The sequence below is a fragment of the Phaseolus vulgaris genome, chromosome 11, assembly GCF_000499845.2.
Source record: "Phaseolus vulgaris cultivar G19833 chromosome 11, P. vulgaris v2.0, whole genome shotgun sequence".
NCBI classification, from domain to species: Eukaryota; Viridiplantae; Streptophyta; class Magnoliopsida; order Fabales; family Fabaceae; genus Phaseolus; species Phaseolus vulgaris.
Window position 1 is genome coordinate 53,049,586 of NC_023749.2, and position 21,465 is coordinate 53,071,050.

Here is a 21,465-nt window from a genome sequence, read left to right on the forward strand (position 1 = left end):
GAGGCACGTTCATAAAACAATCACAAAAAGGAGATATGGGGATGAAAATCCAGAACGTTTTGTTTTGGGAAAACCAGTTTTGTTCACTCTCGGTCTGGGACTTACTTCGCCTTACTCCTTGGGTGTTTTGGTCTGAAAATTTTACCAGACGTCCGTCACTGTGTCTATTGAGTTTTGGCTGAGATTTGAGGCCCAGATTCGTCCCACAAGATTGGCAAAAAAAAATTTATTGATCACTACAAGGGCTAGAAGGAAGGTTCGTTTGTGTGTGAAACTGTTTGATTTTTTTCGTGGACGAATACTCATCCGTTTGACCTGAAATTTGTCGAGTTTCGTCCCAAATTCATTGGAGATTCTTACGTGGAATTTCAAGAAAAAAATATATCGGGAGAATTTTTTGGAAATTTTGTGCAAAACAAGGCTATCCTCTAACAAAACTTGTGAAATTTCGCCTTACTTTCTACAATTTTTATTCTGGGTCCGTATTGCGCTGAAAAGGTTTACACATGTACTTCCATAAGTTGCTTGCACCCAGGTAAGGAGGCACGACCATAAAACAATCACAAAAAAGAGATACGGGGAAGAAAATTCAGGACGTTTTGTTTTCGGAATACCAGTTTTGTACACTCTCGGTATCGGACTTACTACGCCTTACTCCTTGGGTGTTTTGGTCTGAAATTTTTACCAGACGTCCGTCACTGTGTATATTGAGTTTTGGCTGAGATTTAAGGCCTAGATTCGTCCCACATGATCGGCAATAAATTTTTTATTGATCACTGCCATGGCGGGAAGGAAGATTCGCTTATGTGTGAAACTGTTTGATTTTTTTCGTGGGCGAATACTCATCCGTTTGACCTGAAATTTATCGCGTTTCTTCCCAAATTCTGTGGAGATTGTTACGTGGAATTTCATGAAAAAACTATTTCGGGAGAATTTTTTAGAAATTTTGTGCAAACAAGGTTATCCTCTACCAAAACTTGTGAAATTTCGCCCTACTTTCTACAATTTTTATTCTGGGTCCGTATTGCGCTGAAAAGGTTTACACATGTACTTCCATAAGTTGCTTGCACCCAGGTAAGGAGGGACGTCCATAAAACAATCACAAAAAGGAGATACGGTGAAGAAAATTCAGGACGTTTTGTTTTCGGAAAACCAGTTTTGTACACTCTCGGTATGGGAATTACTACGCCTTACTCCTAAGGTGTTTTGGTCTGAAATTTTTACCAGACGTCCGTCACTGTGTCTATTGAGTTTTGGCTGAGATTTAAGGCCCAGATTCGTCCCACATGATCGGCAATAAATTTTTTATTGATCACTGCCATGGCGGGAAGGAAGATTCGCTTGTGTGTGAAACTGTTTGATTTTTTTTCGTGGGCGAATACTCATCCGTTTCACCTGAAATTTGTCGTGTTTCGTCCCAAATTCTGTGGAGATTGTTACGTGGAATTTCATGAAAAAAACTATTTCGGGAGAATTTTTTAGAAATTTTGTGCAAACCAAGGTTATCCTCTACCAAAACTTGTGAAATTTCGCCCTACTTTCTACAATTTTTATTCTGGGTCCGTATTGCGCTGAAAAGGTTTACACATGTACTTCCATAAGTTGCTTGCACCCAGGTAAGGAGGGACGTCCATAAAACAATCACAAAAAGGAGATACGGTGAAGAAAATTCAGGACGTTTTGTTTTCGGAAAAGCAGTTTTGTACACTCTCGGTATGGGAATTACTACGCCTTACTCCTAGGGTGTTTTGGTCTGAAATTTTTACCAGACGTCCGTCACTGTGTCTATTGAGTTTTGGTTGAGATTTAGGGCCAGATTCGTCCCACATGATCGACAATAAATTTTTTATTGATCACTGCCATGGCGGGAAGGAAGGTTCGCTTGTGTGTGAAACTGTTTGATTTTTTTCGTGGGCGTATACTCATCCGTTTGACCTGAAATTTGAGCGTTTCGTCCCAAATTCTGTGGAGATTCTTACGTGGAATTTCAGGAAAAAACTATTTCGGGAGAAATTTTGGAAAATTTGTGCAAGCCAAGGTTATCCTCTACTGAAACTTGTGGAATTTCGCCTTACTTTCTGCAATTTTTATTCTGGGTCCGTATTGTGTTGAAAACGTTTACACAAGTACTTCCATATGTTGCTTGCATCCAGGTAAGAAGGCACGTCCATAAAACAATCACAAAAAGGAGATACGGGGAAGAAAATCCAGGACGTTTTGTTTTCGGAAAACCTGTTTTGTTTGGTTGAAAGTATGGCTTTAAACTAGAAGGGGGTGAATGGTTTAAAGAGGGTTTTCGCAATCTTTTAAGCCAAGAATGAAATTACTTCGAGAAACAATTGATAAGGAAATCAGTTTGCCAAAACACAAAGCAAAAACAACAGTACTAGAAAAACAATCGGTTGTTTCGCAGAAACAATCGGTTGTTTATACCAGTTTGCAAATATCAAAACTGAATTTAAAGAGATTAAGGATAGAGAGAATCCACACAGAGGTTTATACTGGTTCACTCTAAACCCAGAGCTACATCCAGTCTTTTCAGAAACCACTGAGGAAATCCACTAAGCAATCAAACCTAGATCACTTACAACACAACCAAAGATGCGACCTTGATCCCCTCAAGACATACACTTCTCTTGGTCAGCACAACAACACTAAGAATGTTGATCTTGATCCCCTCAAGAACACACAACACTTCTCAACAACCACACAAGGTTCTTTCAAAAGAATACAAAGGATTATACTTGTTACAGAACGAATCTGAAATCAATACAAGAGAAAATTCTATCTCACACTCTTTGATCAATCTCAATCTCTAAGCAATCTCAATTTTTTTTTCTTATGCAAAATCAGTGAAAAAACACAAATCTGTTTTTCTGTATATATTCAAAGTTGTTGTTTGTTATCAAATTTTAACAAACTATTCATTTCATTTAAAGATTGGTTAAAGCATTAAAAACTGGAGCGTAAACAGTTAGAAAAACATTTAATACTCAGTCAAAGTACAAAACAGTTTTATGTTATGGTACCAAAACAAACAATCGGTTGTTTCCACGAATCAATCGGTTGTTTTGGTTTTGACAACAAGTCAACCATTAAAACAATTTTCAACCTTTTCTAAAACCACCTAAGTATAAAACAATCGGTTGTTTCGACAAAACAACAGGTTGTTTTTCACTTAGTTTGAAAAACACTTTTCTTTTAAAAATATTGAGAATGTGTATGATTTGGATTCAATCAATAGTGGATTACATATTTTATCTACCCCAGATCCTATCTAAAAGGACAGCTCAGCAACAGCAAGCACAACCAGCCTTTCATCATCCTTCAAAGGGTTTAGATTCTTCAAAGCTTGAACACACTTGGTTCAACAATCTCCCCTTATTTGATGAAGACAAATCCCTGATGCTTGTGTTATACCTGATTGAATCTGAAGCAATTCCTACAATACACAGTTTAAGCAAAGCATAGAACTTATGATATTTGATTAGTACAGAAACAAAAACAGAATTTCAGAGCATAATATCAGAGAAAAAAATAAAATAAGAGCAAACAAAAACCTATAAGGTTTCACCCATATAACTGTTTTGCAGAAATTAATAACGAAAACCAAACACAACATAAATCTCCCCCTATTTGTCTTCACAAATAGATAAAAAGAAGAGATAAGAAAAGATAATTGTTCTTAATACATTTCAGAATTAAAAAACAGAAGCATAGAGCATAAAAACTGATACAACACCAAAAACAATTGGTTGTTTCGAGATATCAACCGGTTGTTTTTCCTCTTCATTCATCATCACATTATTGAAGATCAAAATTCTGGTTCTGGACTGCCTCAATCTGTTCATCCAAAGACATGAAGCGTGCATCCATGTTGTTAAACCTGTTATCAAAGCTCTGGAAGTTGCTTACACACAGATCATGGAGATTCCTTTGGTTCTCCGCAAAGTCATCAAGCCTATTGACCATGTATCTCTCAAAAGAAGACATGGTTGGCATTCCATCTTCCTGATTTCCACACCAGCACTGGGTCCAGCATCTTGATGTGTTTCAGGTTGATCTTCATGTTGAAAATCCATATCAGCAGCATGTTCACCTTCTTCAAGATCAGCAGCAGCACTTGATGAGGCACCATGGTCACCATCTTTGCTTATCCATTTGCCACCTATTTTGGTGAATCCCATTTTGCTGAGAGATCCATTGTTCAACTCTTGAGTTGACTTGACCAACTCAGATATTTCATCCTCCAGATTCACTTCAAAAATACAGCAAAAATTTAGAAATCAAAACAGCATATGGATAGTGATAGTCACTTAACCTCATTTCTTTTTGCATGTGCTCTTTGATGATGTGGATCCAATTTATTCTGATATTCTTCATAATGCAGTAGATATACATCAGGTCCTCCTTTGTAAGAAGAAAATGATTGCTCCCCCTTGGAGTTAGAATCCAAGTCACAACAAGGACCAGCAACCTTTCATCAAGCCTCGAGCCACCAACCGAACAAGTCCTAACTTGAGCATTTTGATTCTTCAAACAGATCTTGTAGTATTGGACTTTGTTGAAATCCTCCACTACACCAAGGTTCCCCTTGTTAATTTTGAGGCCAGAATATTTTAGACCAGCTACTACAGTCCACACATCATATGTGATCTCCGTATCTACACCCTTCACATGAGAGACAAGGTTGTTTCCCTCAAACTTGAGATTTGTGTAGAACACTCTAATCAAATACGGGTACATGTTCCCCTTCATCTCCAAGAACTTTCTGAGAGATTGATCTTTGAGTAGTCTTCTGACATTATCTAGCTTTTGGCTTTTCAGCCAATCAAAGCAAACAACTTTGGGGTTGTTTATCATTTTGGTGCTAGTCTCAAACCTATACCTTTCAATTAGATCATTATCTCCAGAAAACCATCCTTCTAGCCTTCCTCCAGACCTTACTGCTCTAGTTTTGACTCTTTTTAAGGTGGGAGGAGTTGATTCCATGATGGCAGAGAAGAAATAGAGACAAGTTCACATCAGAATTGCAAGAGATGTTGCAAAAGATGTTGCAATTGGTTGTTCTTGCAACAGATTTTATAGCAAAAACAGAATCATAAAGCATTCAATGACATGAGTAGGTACCAGATTTTCAGAGAGAGAGGACTTGACCATGCCCTGCACAAAAAAGTCAGAAAAAGCAGAAAATCACATGGTCATCACATGTGATCTTTGACTAGTCATAAAAGCTCTTAAATTTTCAAGATTATGGAATATATTCCTTTAAGACTGTTGTAACTTCTTTCTAAGCGTGATCAGCTTTCAACACTTGGTTCATTGACCAAGGATTCTATCTTTAATTTGATCTGCAATGGATAGAAATTAAAAAAAGAATTAAATTGATTTCTTTACAGTGTTGTCAGACACAAAACAATCGGTTGTTTCGAGGAAACAATCGGTTGTTTTTCTGTAGCAATAAAACTGATTTTGAATTTTTTAAGCATGAGCAGAAAGATTTCAAAGCAGATGAAATTGAACATTTTAAAGAGGTTATACAAACATTAAAATGAACTTTCAAAACAGGATTTAAGAACAGAGATAAGGAAGGTCTTATCCTTTATGATGTTCTTTCAATGAGCCATGTTCTTTGTGATCAAGAAGCCTCATTTGACTATTGAGAGCCTTTGGAACTTACTACGCCTTACTCCTTGGGTTTTTTGGTCTGAAATTTTTAGCAGACGTTCGTCACTGTGTCTATTGAATTTTGGCTGAGATTTGAGGCCCAGATTCGTCTCACAAGATTGGCAATAAAATTTTTATTTATCACTGTCAGGGCCGAAAGGAAGGTTCGTTTGTGTGTGACACCATTTGATTTTTTTCGTGAGCGAATACTCATCTGTTTGACCTGAAATTTGTCACGTTTTGTTCCAAATTCAGTGGAGATTCTTACGTGGAATTTCAGGAAAAAAACTATTTCGAGAGAAGTTTTCGGAAATTTTGTGCAAACCAAGGCTATCCTCTACCAAAACTTGTGAAATTTCGCCCTACTTTCTACAATTTTTATTTTGCGTGCGTATTGCGTTGAAAAATTTTACACAAGTACTTTCATATGTTGTTTGCACCCAACTAAGGAGGCACGTCCATAAAAGAATCACAAAAAAGAGATACGGGGAAGAAAATCCAGGACATTTTGTTTTCGGAAAACCAGTTTTGTTCACTCTCGGTCTAGGACTTACTACACCTTACTCCTTGGTTGTTTTGGTATGAAATTTTTACAAGACGTTTTTCACTGTGTCTATTGAGTTTTGGTTGAGATTTGAGGCCCAGATTCGTCTCACAAGATTGGCAATAAATTTTTTATTGATCACTGCCAGGAACGAAAGGATTGTTCGTTTGTGTGTGAAACCGTTTGATTTTTTTCGTCGGCGAATACTCATTCGTTTGACCTGAAATTTGTCGCGTTTCGTCCCAAATTCAGTGGAGATTCTTACGTGGAATTTCAGGAAAAAACTATTTTGGGAGAATTTTTCGAAAATTTTGTGCAAACCAAGGCTATCTATCCTCTACCAAAACTTGTGAAATTTTGCCCTACTTTATGCAATTTTTATTCTGGGTCCATATTGCAGAAAGTAGAGCGAAATTTCACAAGTTTTGGTAGAGGATATAGCCTTGGTTTGTACAAAATTTCCGAAAAATTCTCCCAAAATAGTTTTTTTCTGAAATTCCACGTAAGAATCTCCACTGAATTTGGGACAAAACGCGACAAATTTCAGGTCAAACGGATGAGTATTCGCCCACGAAAAAAATCAAACAGTTTCACACACAAACGATCCTTCCTTCTGGCCCTGGCAGTGATCAATAAAATATTTATTGTCAATCTTTTGGGACAAATCTGGGCCTCAAATCTCACCCAAAACTCAATAGACACAGTGACGAACGTCTGGTAAAAATTTCAGACCAAAACACCCAAGGAGTAAGGCGTAGTAAGTCGCAGACCGAGAGTGAACAAAACTAGTTTTCCAAAAACAACATGTCCTGGATTTTCTTCCCCGTATCTCCTTTTATTGATTGTTTTATGGACGTGTCTCCTTACCTGGGTGCAAGCAACATATGGAAGTACTTGTGTGAACCTTTTCAGCGCAATACGGACCCAGAATAAAAATTGCAAAAAGTAGGGCGAAATTTCACAAGTTTTGGTAGAGGATAGCCTTGGTTTGCACAAAATTTCTGAAAAATTCTCCCGAAATAGTTTTTTCCTGAAATTCCACGTAAGAATCTCCACTGAATTTGGGACGAAACGCGAAAAATTTCAGGTCATACGGATGAGTATTCGCCCACGAAAAAAATCAAACAGTTTCACACACAAACGAACCTTCCTTTCGGCCCTAGCAGTGATCAATAAAAAATTTATTGCCAATCTTGTGGAACGAATCTGGGCCTTAAATCTCATCCAAAACTCAATAGACACAGTGACGGACGTCTGGTAAAAATTTCAGACCAAAACACCCAAGGAGTAAGGCGTAGTAAGTCCCAGACCGAGAGTGAACAAAACTGGATTTCCAAAAACAAAACGTCCTGAATTTTCTTCCCCGTATCTCCTTTTTGTGATTCTTTTATGGACGTGCCTCCTTACCTGGGTGCAAACACCATATGGAAGTACTTGTGTGAACTTTTTCAGCGCAATACGGACCCAAAATAAAAATTGTAGAAAGTAGGGCGAAATTTTACAAGTTTTGGTAGAGGATAGTCTTGGTTTGCACAAAATTTCCAAAATATTCTCCCGGAATAGTTTTTTCTTGAAATTCCACGTAAGAATCTCCACTGAATCTGGGACAAAACGAAGCAAATTTCAAGTCAAACGGATGAGTATTCGCCCACGAAAAAAATCAAACGGTTTCACACACAAACGAACCTTCCTTTCGTTCCTGGCAGTGATCAATAAAAAATTTATTGTCAATCTTGTGGGACGAATCTGGGCCTCAAATCTCAACCAAAACTCAATAGACACAGTGACAAATGTCTGGTAAAAATTTCAGACCAAAACACCCAAGGAGTAAGGTGTAGTAAGTTCTAGACCGAGAGTGAACAAAACTGGTTTTCCGAAAACAAAATGTCCTGGATTTTCTTCCCCGTATCTCCTTACCTGGGTGCAAACAACATATGGAAGTACTTGTGTGAACCTTTTCAGCGCAATACGGACCCAAAATAAAAATTGTAGAAAGTAGGGCGAAATTTCACAAGTTTTGGAGAATAGTCTTGGTTTGCACAAAATTCCCGAAAAAATTTCCCGAAATAGTTTTTTCTTGAAATCCACGTAAGAATCTCCACTGAATTTGGGACAAAACGCGACAAATTTCAGGTCAAACAGATAAGTATTCGCCCACGAAAAAAATCAAACAGTTTCACACACAAACGAACCTTCCTTTCGTCCTTAGCAGTGATCAATAAAAAATTTGTTGTCAATCTTGTGGGACGAATCTGGGCCTCAAATCTCAGTCAAAACTCAATAGACACAGTGATGGACGTCTGCTACGAGTGTTAGTGTCTGATACATGTGTCCGATACAGACACACCATTTAAGAGGAGTATCTGAGCTTCGTAGATTTAAAAACGAAAAATATCCCAACAAGAGAGTCAACAATTTAATATAATTTTATTAAAAAATTACAACAATAAAATTGTCCTTTTCTTAATTATAAACTTCCTTTTTCTTCATGGTCCCACCACACCCAACATTTTGTCTAAGAAAGTGATATATATATATATATATATATATATATATATATATATATATATATATATATATATATATATATATTAACAATTTAAAAAAATATTATCCATTAGTATTATGATCAATAAAATTTCAGTAACCAATATTATTTTATTTTTACAAAAAAACACATATACAAACAATTGTACATTAAAGGGTCAATGGTTTAGTTTTTTTTCTTTCTATTTCGTTGATTAATAAATTAGAAAAGAAAAATACATTGCAAATACTATTTTGTGAAGCCTAAGGACTTTGGATGGCGTGACCAATATCATTGAATTTTCTTGAAGATATATTTGAAAAAGGGATCACAATGCTGTTTTGGTCATTAATGTTTGGTTCAATTTGGTCAAAAAATTATATATACTTAGATGCTATCAAAGAATAACACAAGCAAAATATTATACTCAGTATTGATTGTTATTTCATGTTAATTTTTCTTATGCATGTTATGTTAAACTTCATAATTCCAATCCAAAAACTAAATACATAGTATATTATCGGATCTAACATTTTAAGAATTATAAATAGTGTTTAATCATTTTTCTATTTTTGGTTATATTCTTTAACAGGAAAAAAACAGAAAACAAAGACAAATTTATAATTAGAAAAGAAATGTACACATGCAGAAGTGATCTTCATGCTAAAACTCAAATCTTATCTTCAATTCCTCCATGGTCTCTGCTCATTAGTTTCTATAAACTTCCTCTCTTGTACAAAATCAGATCATTATCATCCAGATTCAAACACATTCATGTTACCCCAATCATTAGTGTTAAATAGTTAATTACATCAGGAGCATGTAGAGACCCTACTAAACTAATGTTCAAATTACACAAGAATTTAAATTACAGGTATAACCTACATTTCTGCTTTCCCTGAAGATGAACATAAGTACAAGACTTGTTATAACAGATGAAGCAAATACATCATTTGCTTATACTGATGTTCAAATTACATAAGCACTTAAATTACAGGTATTGCCTACATTACGCTATCCCTGAAGATGAACTTAAGTACAAGACTTGTAACAGTTGAAGCAAATTCATCATTTGCTTTGTTTAGAGGCAACTGTTCGCTGAACAGTTGAAACACCATCCACAAATTTTGTACGGAAAAGAACATTTGCGTTATTGAACATGCCTTCCTTCAAGGAAACCACAATAAACTGCAAGTAAAAATAACCAAAGGAATGAGGTAATAGCTGGAGCTTTATAAATAGCCTCAAGAGACAGTGAATTTCAAAAATGCTTGCAAGCTGAAATATTTTCAAATGTTCTTTTAGTGAAAAAAAATAAAGGTGATTAGCAGAAAAGTCTTCTGAAACTAGATTAAATTTATAACAAGTCTTTTTTCTGAAAAATAAATTGTTTTCTTTGATCTTAAAAGTTGTAACTTAAGATAAGACTATTTTCTAACATTTTCTTTTCCTTTCACACTCTCGTACATATTTTTTCTAATGTAAAAATCTGATTCTTTTTGTTACATTCAGACGGAATTAATTATCTTAAAATTATTTTTCAGTAACCTAAAATAAATTAATTCAGATTATAATATTTTGTAACAATAACTAATTATACATATAATCGAATATTGAAATAATTTCATCTTTGTAGTGGTCTCAAACACACACTAACAGTAGGAAAACAAAAGAAAATTATACAACAAACAAGGTCACCCCCACTTGGTAGGTTCAACTACATGGATTCAGAAAGACACTAATGTTAATCATTTATCATGTATATATTGACAAACCAAGAAGCAAACTATAACAAGTTAACAATCAAAATTCACATGATCAAATATGTGAAAAGGACAAGAAGACACGTATGTATATTTTTTATAACTTGAAATAAGAGATTCTTGGCAATTATATTTGTAGATTTAGAAAGACAGAATTGCAAGAAATCACACGGCAATATCAACAATTATACTCTACCTGAGAGTGCGGAAAGTGAGCCTTTATCATTCTCCCTATGTTTTGTGTGTGGCTCAAATCAAGAGCTGCATCAACCTGCAAGAATTAAACAATAAACATTTGGCCCAACAACAATCATTGCTTGAAATGCATAAAAAAGACGGTTCCCAGTGTAAATGGTAGAGAAATAAGACAATGCTTTTTAATGTATAGAGCATAAGACCATCCAGTATAAACCATCAATCCTTAAATTGAAGGTAATAGTCACAGATAATCATCCCGTTCTCTCCACTCTATGGTCTCAACTCAACTCAATTATACATTTTTCTATAACGGGTTTATCTGTAACAAGCTTACAGTAAGGTTTAGTTTGAGAGGAGTGTTAGAATATATGATAATTCGATAATATACAAAATTGTCCAATCATATCTTCATATTTTTTTTAAAATTAGCTTTTCTATTTCGACATTTTCTCTTGACATCAGTTCCCATGTTTTCTGATTCTGATCACGATATATTCCCCTAATTAATTAGGATTGTGATTAGTAAACATAAAGGTTAGTGCTCTAGGATGGCACCTCTCAGGTTGACATATCACTCTAAGTTCCAATAAAACATCTTTTGTAGTTTAACACGGAGAAGGATCAATAGAACTGAATTTTACAGCAAAATACAAACATTTAAACAAACATCTTTTGTAGTTAAATATAGGCATACACAAAATGCATAAAGGGAAAATAAAAAAATAAAAAAAAGTTTGTTCGGGATAAGTTATGTGCCCTACATCTACAACTCAGATCCTAAGGTTTTTTTAGGATCTCACCAGTGTATATAGAGGCGAACTTATATGATTTCAGTATTTCGCTGTATGAATTCAATGCAATCTCTTGTAATTACTGTAACAATAACATAACTGGGATTCTACAAAAAAATTACATAGAAAAACATACCTCATCAAGGATGTAAAGTGGAGCAGGTTTGAACAGAAGCAGTGCCAGAATCAGAGAAAGTGCAAGCAGTGATCGCTGACCTCCACTCAATTCAGACAACGACTGCTTCCACACACTTCCAAATGCCACACGAACCTCAAGACCGTCAAGGAAGCTGCATCCTTCTGGTGGTTCTAGCTTAGCCATTGTTCCCGGTAATAGTGTAGAAAAGATGGACCCAAAGTCACTGGATGAACAAATAAAAAACGTGATACTCAACCAGTGTATTAAATGGATCATTTTTTTACAAAACCCATTCTGTTTTAATGGATTAGAGTATAGATTAGATTTATTTTCTTTGATAGGGATATGACTTTCTTTTTTATGGCACCCAAGTTTGTGTACAGCTTCCTTTATTCTCCATCCTGTGATCCTATTTTTCATGAGAGGAACGAAAATACCACTTTCCAAAAAATTCTATAATGAATCGACCTCTTGACTATTTGAGCACAACGGATCTGATATCATGTTAACCAACTCAACTATCAAAAATCTGAACTTATAATATATACAACAAACATAAATAAAGTGGATCAATTATATTAAACAATTAATAACTCACGTATTCACTTTGATCCAGGTAACATTTAGTGTCTCCTTCTTCTTCTCATCTAGCTCTTCAATCACTTTCTTGATTTTGGACTTGTCATTCTAGGCCAGAAAAGAAAAGATTAAGCACTTATACTAGAAAGTTAAAGAAACTGTGGAAAGACCTTAAAGTTCACCTCAATTATGTTTTTTTTGGACATCAAATCATTGTACTCGTCCTCTGCCTTCTCAAACATTGCCATCACTTTCTTGTTCACCCTTTTCTCAAGCCTTAAGGGTGCAAAACAATAAAAACAAGAGTGTCAGTAAATTAGGAACATAATTTTAGTAAGCACGTTAGTCAATAATAGTAGAGTTTCAAAGCATCAGACCCAGATTGCTCAGCCTGAAGCTTCTCAAGTTCTTCCCTTGATTTACTTGGATCACAGGAAGAAAAATCATAATCAGTCCCACTTCGACCAAACAATTGTTTTTCAGAAGCAATCCAAGCATGCTTCTCAATTAATTTATCTACTCTAACAGAGCAGTCTTTCTGTTCCATCTCCATTCGTTTTACCTGGAATAATAGAATGAAGAGATGGTTCTTAAGCACACAATTCCAAGTGTTACAGGCAAGAGCTGTTAAAATATTACCTCATTTTCCATCCTCTTCCTTTCTAGATTATTCTCAGTAATTTTATGTTCAAGCTTTTGTTGCTCTTTAACAATAGCACTGATTTCCTTATCACATTCTTTCATTTTCAGGCGAACTGATTTCAACTCTGACTGAACTTGATCAAGATTATTCCGTACTGCAACAATCTATTGCTCATAGGGTTGAGAAAACAATCTTGCACTACAAAAAAAGATTTGATCAAAATAAATACAAATACTTACTGTGGATTTTTGTTCTTCTACTTCTGAGGCAAGATTGCTAATCAGTGTTCCCAATGATGCTAACTGATTCTCCAACGATGCTTGCTCCTGGATAACAGCTTCCATTTCCATTACAAGTCTCTCCTTTTCACTATCATGCCCCTGAAAACCAGCAAGCAACCAATTAACTTTTAAACTATAATGATTATTTATGGTGTGTTTGGTAGGAGAGAATTAGAGGGAGAGGACACGGAAATTAGTTGAAGTGTTTGGAAGGGGAGAAATATGGTGTAAATAATTTTAAAAATAGTAGGATTAGTTGTACTGTTTCTCACCTAGCTCCATTTATTTATCTCCCTCTCCCCGTATCTCATTTCCCTTTCTCTTACACTAAACACATTTAACTTTCACTTTATTTTTCATCTATTTCTACTCATCTTTTTTATTTCTATCATCTATATTTTTATCTTCTATACCAATATTAGTTGGTTACACTATTTATGTATATTATCATTAATTTTGAGTGCTGAATTTTTTGAAATTGTATCCATGTTTTTTCTTCAACAAACTACAGACCCGCATTCCCCACTTCAAACTTAAGATCGGGCACATGATTTTATTTTCATTCTTGCTACTAGCTGAATCCACAATCTATATCAATATTGCCCAAGATACTAGTTTATGCATTCAAAAATTGTCTCAGGCAGATGGACAGACAGATCTGGCCAAAAACGTATAGAAGTTCTACAGACTCATTTATGCAATGTACTTTCAACAATTGAAGGCAGCATTGTCAAATAAGAGAAACTTGCCAATCGAAAGTATTCTCAAGAGAACAGAATAAGAACGAAAACTACTTTCAATAAATGTTAAATATTGGCTCATGAAAAGCTCCATTCCATCTCGATCATAATGAAAATGTCCAGCAGACCATCAAAGAAAATCCAACCTTTTGTCCTAACATGATTTTGACTCATTCTAACAACTTGAGTTTTACATGTACAACTAACTATCTTGACCATCATCCTAGGGTTGTTATTTATCCAGTTGTAATAAATCAGTTAAATGAATCATTATATGATTTAAATAATAATATTTCAAACATACCTTCAGATCTTTTAAAGATGATTGCATTTGAGATTTTATAGATTTTATCTTTTTCTCCAATCCTTTTAGTCTACTTTCTCTGCTATTGTCATGGTCCTGTATTAATTTCTCAAGAGACGAAACAGTTTTGACACACTCCTCATACAAAAATTGTTTGTCCTTGACTGTCAATTTTGCTTCATTTAGCTCTTGCTCAATCTTCTTCACTAATTCTCCAAGCTACAAAGAAAAATGAGATGGTGATTGCGGTGAAAGAGAGCAGACAAAAGGGATGAATAACACGGAGAAAAATATAACTACAAATTACATGGAACTGCAATGTTTGTTCATAGATCAAATTTAGAGAAAGAAAAAGAAATCAAAACCTTATGATGCTCATTTTGCTCAGCTCTGCTCTGAAACAGTGAAAGGTCATACAACTTCAGTTCCAATTGTGCTTTGAGATCTATAAATTTTTTCTGAAGTGGAAGAAGCTTTGAGATCTGGATATCAAGATACAGAGACAAATCAAAGATTTATATCTCGTATACAAAAAATGGGCCTAGAAAAATGACTAAGCTTCAAGGTTGTCAAAAGTAATAAATATCAAAATAAATGCATACTAAAAACTACCAAGTCAAAAGAAAATCATAATTTGGTCAGATCCATTCATATATGCATCATTTTTTTTGTTTGTCTAATCTGTAAAACACGGTCAAAGTACTCCTAATAAGGCTTTGGGCAACCATCCTCCCAAGATGAACTTTTGGGGTTATTTGGACCAATCCCATTTCTAACAGATGCTAAGCCGAAACAATGTCAGTCAAACGAACTAGCAATTGACCCCAACCCAAATTAATTAGGCTAATCATCCTATATTTAAACTCGTAAATGCATTAGCAGAAAAATAAAACGAAATATCAATATACAATTTTTCTGACAATGTAAAATCGTATATTACTATGTTTTCAAAGTTTCCATATAATTCTGGAAAAAGGGGTCTTCAGAGTCTACCTTTGCCTCGATCTCTGACAACCTTGTTTGATGCACTGAAAGTTTAGACTCAGCTTCAGCCAAAGCATGAAGTCGTCCCAAAAGATCACCACTTCCCCTGTTACAACATACCAGTCACAACATTGAATAACTAAGTGGCAGCATCAATTACAAGAAACATAGAAGTATAGAAATTCTATAAGGATGTGAAAAACTCTATTCTATTATGCTTTACTGATCAGTGTATTGGACAGAAAACAATATGCACATTCTCATATAGCACCATACTTCCTGCTTCCACCAGTCAGAAGACCCCTTGGCTGAAATATATCTCCTTCAAGAGTGACACTTGTTGTGTGAATATCCCTATTAAACGCCACCTATTATACATCCACACAAAAAAATGCAACAGAATAAGAGCGAGATGATCATGTGACAGATTAGAAGAGTATGATTGTAAAAGGGCAATAATAACCAGATGAAGTATCATATAATGGAAACAAACAGAACTCGCCTAACTAAACAGAGAGATTGTACGCCAAATTTTAAAATAATTTGTATTTCACATTAGATAAATATATATACAATAAGAAAATTATGGTTATCACAAAAAAACATTAAGAGCTGAGTAAACAATAGCCAAATTACCTCAAAGAAATGACCATCAAGGCTCAAGTCATACATTATCAGTAAGGAAATGCATATGGAAGCAGATTTACATTGCAAAATGTTGAAGGCACAATATCAATAAAGGATTTTACCACATCTTGATCTAATGCTAATTGTAACTCAACATTAGAAAAGGTTCATCGGTCGTTACCTCCTTTGCAGCATCAATGGTTTTGCAAACAAAGGTTGAACCAAATACATATTCCATTGCAGTCTAGCAAAAATTATAAAATTAAGTTAGAAAATGTGTAGTTTAACAAAGAACGAAACATAAAATCTGAGCAGCAAAATTTCCAGATCATTGATCAAGAAAGCCAACAAGATAAAATGCAAAAAATGAAACCAGAGAAGATTATTAGAACCTTCAATTGGTATGGAAAATGCTCAGTAGCAATGTAGCAGGTACCACTACATTATTATAAAAAAAATTGCAATTCAAGGAACAAACCTTTAATTCTTCCTCATAACCAACCAAAGAAAGGGCTACTTCTGCATTCCCCTTCCCCACCTTAAATGGAAGTGACAAAATCTTCAGCTTCTAGTGACGAAAAAATAAGTAGATAAGTAGTTTAAAAAGTAAAAAAATTGCAGGGACCAACCAATCTAACAGCAGCTTGTTGAACTCTTGAGGGAACGGGATGGGATTGTATTTTGTTCAGAGGTATAATTGTCACTCTTCTTCTAAGATTTCCATTTTGTAGTAGTTGCTTTCCAGTATTTTCTGTGTCAACAACAACATTATACAACTTTCCAGCAGCTGTAACCTGAAAAGGGCAATAATTCAGGGCTTAACCTAAGAATTTTCATTTATAATTTAGGTACAAGTTATCATGATATCCAACCTCTAGGGCAGTCATCGTGGACCTATCCTTTACTTTGATGAGTTTTGCAACAACACCTTTCACCTTTGACCTATCAAAATTATTGACAGGATCACGATATGTAAATTCAACATTCGCCAGGTAAGCTGAAAGATTGCGTATTTCATCCTTCCACTTTTGCACACAGTCCATCTCGGTCATACGCTCCTATGAGTTATTTAACAAGAGAATTTATTTAAACAAGTCTTATATAAAAAAATTAAATTGGTAAAAAAACTAGCAGAAGATAAACCAATCTAACCTTCTGTAAATCCTCCATCTCACCCTCTTTATATGAAAGAGACTCCAACTCTGTTCTAATATTCTCCACATCTTTTTGTCTGGAGTTCAGCTCTCTTACGACAGCACTAGCTTCTTCACGTTTTGAACTTAATTGACTTGATTTTTCTTTCAGTTCCTTTTCACAGTGGCTAATCTTGGCTTTCAGTTGTTTCAATTCTGTCTCGGCACTCCCAACTGCTACCTTTGCATCCCTTAGTTGATCCTCTAAGCACTTCTCCTCATTACCACTGCTCTTCCCAGCTAAAATACCCTGTCAAAATTTGAGCAACAGGATAAAATAAACACTAAGAGAAATCCCACTGATAGACATCATAGAGTCAGACAACTTTAAACCTGTTTACCTGGTATTCTTTTTCATGCTCCTCTAGACTCTTTGTAAGCTCGCCAACTGTGTTTTTCAGATCTGATGCCCCCTCTTCAGCCTTTTTAACAGAAGACGCCTTCTCTTCCACAGATTGCTTCAACTCTTCAATGTTTTTAACAATCTTAAAACACAAAGGTTCAAAAACCAAATATTAGCTTCATGAAACAGAAATATCTCAAAAAACTTGTAGCAAAGAATTAACTACATAATCTTCAAATTGAGCAATCAATGAATTGAGAACAACACTAACATACATTTGCTTTGTTGGCTTCTTCACTCCTCAAAGTGTCTTCTTTGTTATTTAATACAGACGTTTCCCTCACAAGATTCTGGGAAAGCGCATCTACCTTCTCAGAGAGAGATTTCATTTCTCCACCCATGCTAGCTTCCTTTTCAACAGTCAACTGAGCTATTTTGACCTCCATTTCCTTTATTTCCACCTGATTTGTCTTAGCAAGATCATCAATCTCAGCTATCTTGGCTTTCACTTCTTCCACCTCCAAAGCAGCATTGTCTTTAATCCTCTCCGCTTGAACATAATCATAAGCAACACAGAACCTTCTCAGCCTATCTAAGTCAGCATTGCCATTAGCCCATTGCATGTACTGTGTCTTTTCTTTCCTTAACTTCTCCAAAGCAGGCAGTATTTCCTGGTCAAGAAGCTTGTTAATCTCGTCAACCTTGCTCTGCTTCTTCTCGAGTGTTTTTAGAGCAGCCTCTTTCTTTGTCTCGTACATTCTTGTCCCTGCAGCTTCCTCAAGCATAGACAATATCTCTGGCGGTTTCATATTCAAAACCTTAGTGATACGCCCTTGCATTATAAGGAAATGTGGATTATTAACATTTAGCTGTACTGAATGAAAAAGGTTCTGAACTTGACTAGGCTGTGCAAGCTTCCCATTGATCAAATATTTGTTCCTTCCCCCAACAACAATCTGCATAGTACCCCAACACATAACATAATAAACAAAACGATAATGCACACAGTTAATCATTGATGATTAAAATTTTCTTTTAAAATGGAACTGTGACTCAACCCAAGAACAAAACAAAACAACTTGAAACTTAAAAGGTAAACGCAGTGAATCAATCCCAGCAGCTTCTAAACTTAAAACCAAAAAAAAAGATTAATTTTCCATTTCAAATTATAATTTAAGCTTTTTAATGTTAATTATTAAATATTAAAAATAAGTTAAATACTATTTCAACAAAAAAATTGCTAAGTTGGTAGCACATAACTTAACCCACAATTATTTTAAAAAAAAAAAAAACTATTAAACTGAACCCATAATTCTCTCTCGCTAAAATAATCTAATGGCATATTTGAATAAGAAACAAAAAGAAAACGCAGATATTTATACATTCTCATTTTTATTTATTTAGTTGAAGAGAAAATTAATAAAAAAGGAGATAAACTTAGCAATAAAAATTCAATTATTTACTTTCATTCCATTTTCGCACCATTTCAAATATCAAAATTCCCTCTCTCCCCTTACTTTTCTTTCTCTCAACCAAACAAGGTCTCTAAAAATGAAATTAAGCATAAAACTAAGAAATAAATAAACCTGAAATGTAGAGACAAAGCTTCTATTTTCAATGACTCGTTTTGATTCATAATGTCATATTTTTAAGCAGAAAAAAAAAGTTGAGCTTTTTAACTGAGAACAGTGAAATTGACACAAAAAATAGAAAGAAAGAAAAGAAAAGGAAAAGGTGGGAACCTGTCTTGTGACAGTGATCTCAGAATGGCCTTCGTAGCCGAGAGGGCTTCGCGACCGGTCGGAGTTGTCGAAGAGGATGGAGACGGTGGCTTTGGTGATTCCGGCCTGGCCCTGCTTGTAGACGAGTTCCTGGAGGTTGGAAGCCCTAACCTGCTGCAAATTGGTGATGCCGAGAACGAAGCAGATGGAATCGAGAATGTTGGATTTGCCTGAACCGTTCAAGCCGGTGATGGCGTTGAAGAAGGGGTCGAAGCCCGGAACGACGGTGCGCGTGGCGTAGGACTTGAACCCTTCCAAGCAAACCTCCTTGATGTGCATGGCGAAAAGGTTCGCAGATCGGAACGGGAAACGGCGGCGTTTGGTTGAAGGAGGAAGAGAGAGTGAAGAGAACGAAGAATTTGAATTTGAATAATAAAAATGAGATTTTTTGGGGGTTTTGCTATGCTTTCTCTGGTGGGGCCTTCAAGCTGTGGAAGTGAAGAGCAAATCAAAGGCGGGAAAATTTAGGGAAATTCAAAATTAGGTTATTTTTTTCTTAATACTAGTATTATTATTTAATTTGACATCTCGTACATTTTAATTAATAATAATCATTTTATATAAAAAAATATTAGTATTAACTTTTTTACCATATAAAAAATATGAGGAGAAATTCAAAATGAGGTTTAATATTTTTTACAAAAATTTTTATATTAACATTATTATACAATTTAACATCTTACTTATAACTCACATTTCAAATAGTACCCATCATTATTATATGAAAAAAAAATTATTAAAAAAATATAAACAAAATATACCTCAAACAATAACAATTTATTATTAAGAAATATGGGAAAATTTTCAAAATTAGGTTGGATTTAGCTATTCTAGGTTTATTCTATTGTAAGATGGTGATAATGAGATAAATGTAATTATTTATTTATTAATTAATAATCCTAAATTATGGTAAAAAAAATCATTTATTTGTTGCAAAAAGTGCTTACAAAAAAGTTTGTGGATAAATTTAAGTTGATGGGTTATTTTATTAACATTTATTTTGCCTTAGTGATTGGAGTGCATGAAACTTTTAATAGAGGTTCACTTTCAAGTAATACAACATTTTTAAAAAACATTATCCGAAATTCTATGTGATTCAAAATTATAAATTAAAAAATTAAAAGTAATTTTATCTTTTAACAATTAAAACATATGCATATTTTAAAAGTCATTTTATTATATTATTATTTAATTTGTTTTATATGGTAAAAATTTGTTTGATTGATATAATTGTAAAAAATAACATCGGTGATATTCAACTTAAATATTTGAAACTTGTTGAAAATGCATTGAAATTGGTTTTCAATAACTTAAAACTTGAATTATATTATTATATTTTCTAAAAATTAAAAGAACTTAAAACTATTGTTAATAAATGGATTAAAGTGGTCAAAATAAATAAATAAAATCCAATATTGTTTTAATATTAGTTTCGTAAACAAATTTTATAAACAGTAAATACATAAAGAATTGTAAACAAGAAAAAATTATTAAAGCATTTATTTTCTCATAAAAAAAAGTTATAAGTTTGTGCGTATATTATCATAGAAAAAAAAATGTCATTCATCGAAATTATCATTATTTTCATCCCAAGTGTTCATAGAAGAGTATATAAATATTTGTTATTTAATTTTTATTTTCAATTATTGATATTAATTATAATATATACTACCAATTTTAACAATAATTATAACTTTTAAATTAAATTCCATAAAATAATAATTGTATTGCTACCATAATGAACTTTATACAAATTTTGATAGAAAAGAAAAAAAAAATAAACGTAAATTTTAAGTATAACTTTATGGATTTGTAAAATGAGTTTTATATTTATTTATATATTATAAGTGTGTATTGTTGCTAATTGACGTTAGATATTCCACACATGTTATAATAGATTATAAATTCTTTTAATATCATCTTAATAAATAATTTTAAATTTAACTAAACTTTACCAAATCAGTTTGTAAAGTGAAGTTTGTCCACATTTATATACTCGTCTTTATCGCTTGTCGATGTGAATACCTTTTGTATGTCACAAATTATCATAAAATTATAAAAATTTTAGTATATTATTTTCAGCTAATTAACAAATATTATATTAAAAATCCTAAAAAGGGTGATATTTTATATTTGAACTCCGGTAGAAATACTATTTACTTAAAATTGTACCAAAAATGAGAAAGTGATAATAATGGTTACATGATCATTTTGTTAGAGTGAAGATTTTATAGAATAAACATTTCCCTCACAATTGAAAATTAAACTTGTTGAACACCATAATGGAGGTTTTAGTGGATGGTGCAATGTCAATCATTTCACGATCAAGACATTTTTAAAGATAAAATCACAACCATCCCA

At 33.9% G+C, this 21,465-nt stretch overlaps 1 protein-coding gene across 1 annotated transcript; it reads right to left on the minus strand.

The window, feature by feature from the left end:
• Positions 1-9,493: 9,493 nt before the first annotated feature.
• LOC137825704 (structural maintenance of chromosomes protein 2-1-like) lies at positions 9,494-19,514 on the minus strand. The gene is made up of 20 exons (XM_068631447.1): positions 19,066-19,514; positions 17,599-18,279; positions 17,322-17,465; positions 16,940-17,230; positions 16,660-16,845; positions 16,417-16,581; positions 16,266-16,325; positions 15,969-16,031; positions 15,437-15,528; positions 15,170-15,266; positions 14,542-14,658; positions 14,177-14,395; positions 13,091-13,231; positions 12,848-13,015; positions 12,586-12,770; positions 12,391-12,484; positions 12,228-12,316; positions 11,627-11,852; positions 10,698-10,772; positions 9,494-9,926 (listed from the first exon to the last, which is right to left on the minus strand). The coding sequence occupies exons 1-20, from the start codon at positions 19,381-19,383 to the stop codon at positions 9,807-9,809; spliced, it is 3,531 nt and encodes a 1,176-aa protein (XP_068487548.1). The 5' UTR covers positions 19,384-19,514; the 3' UTR covers positions 9,494-9,806.
• Between the last annotated feature and the right edge of the window lie 1,951 nt (positions 19,515-21,465).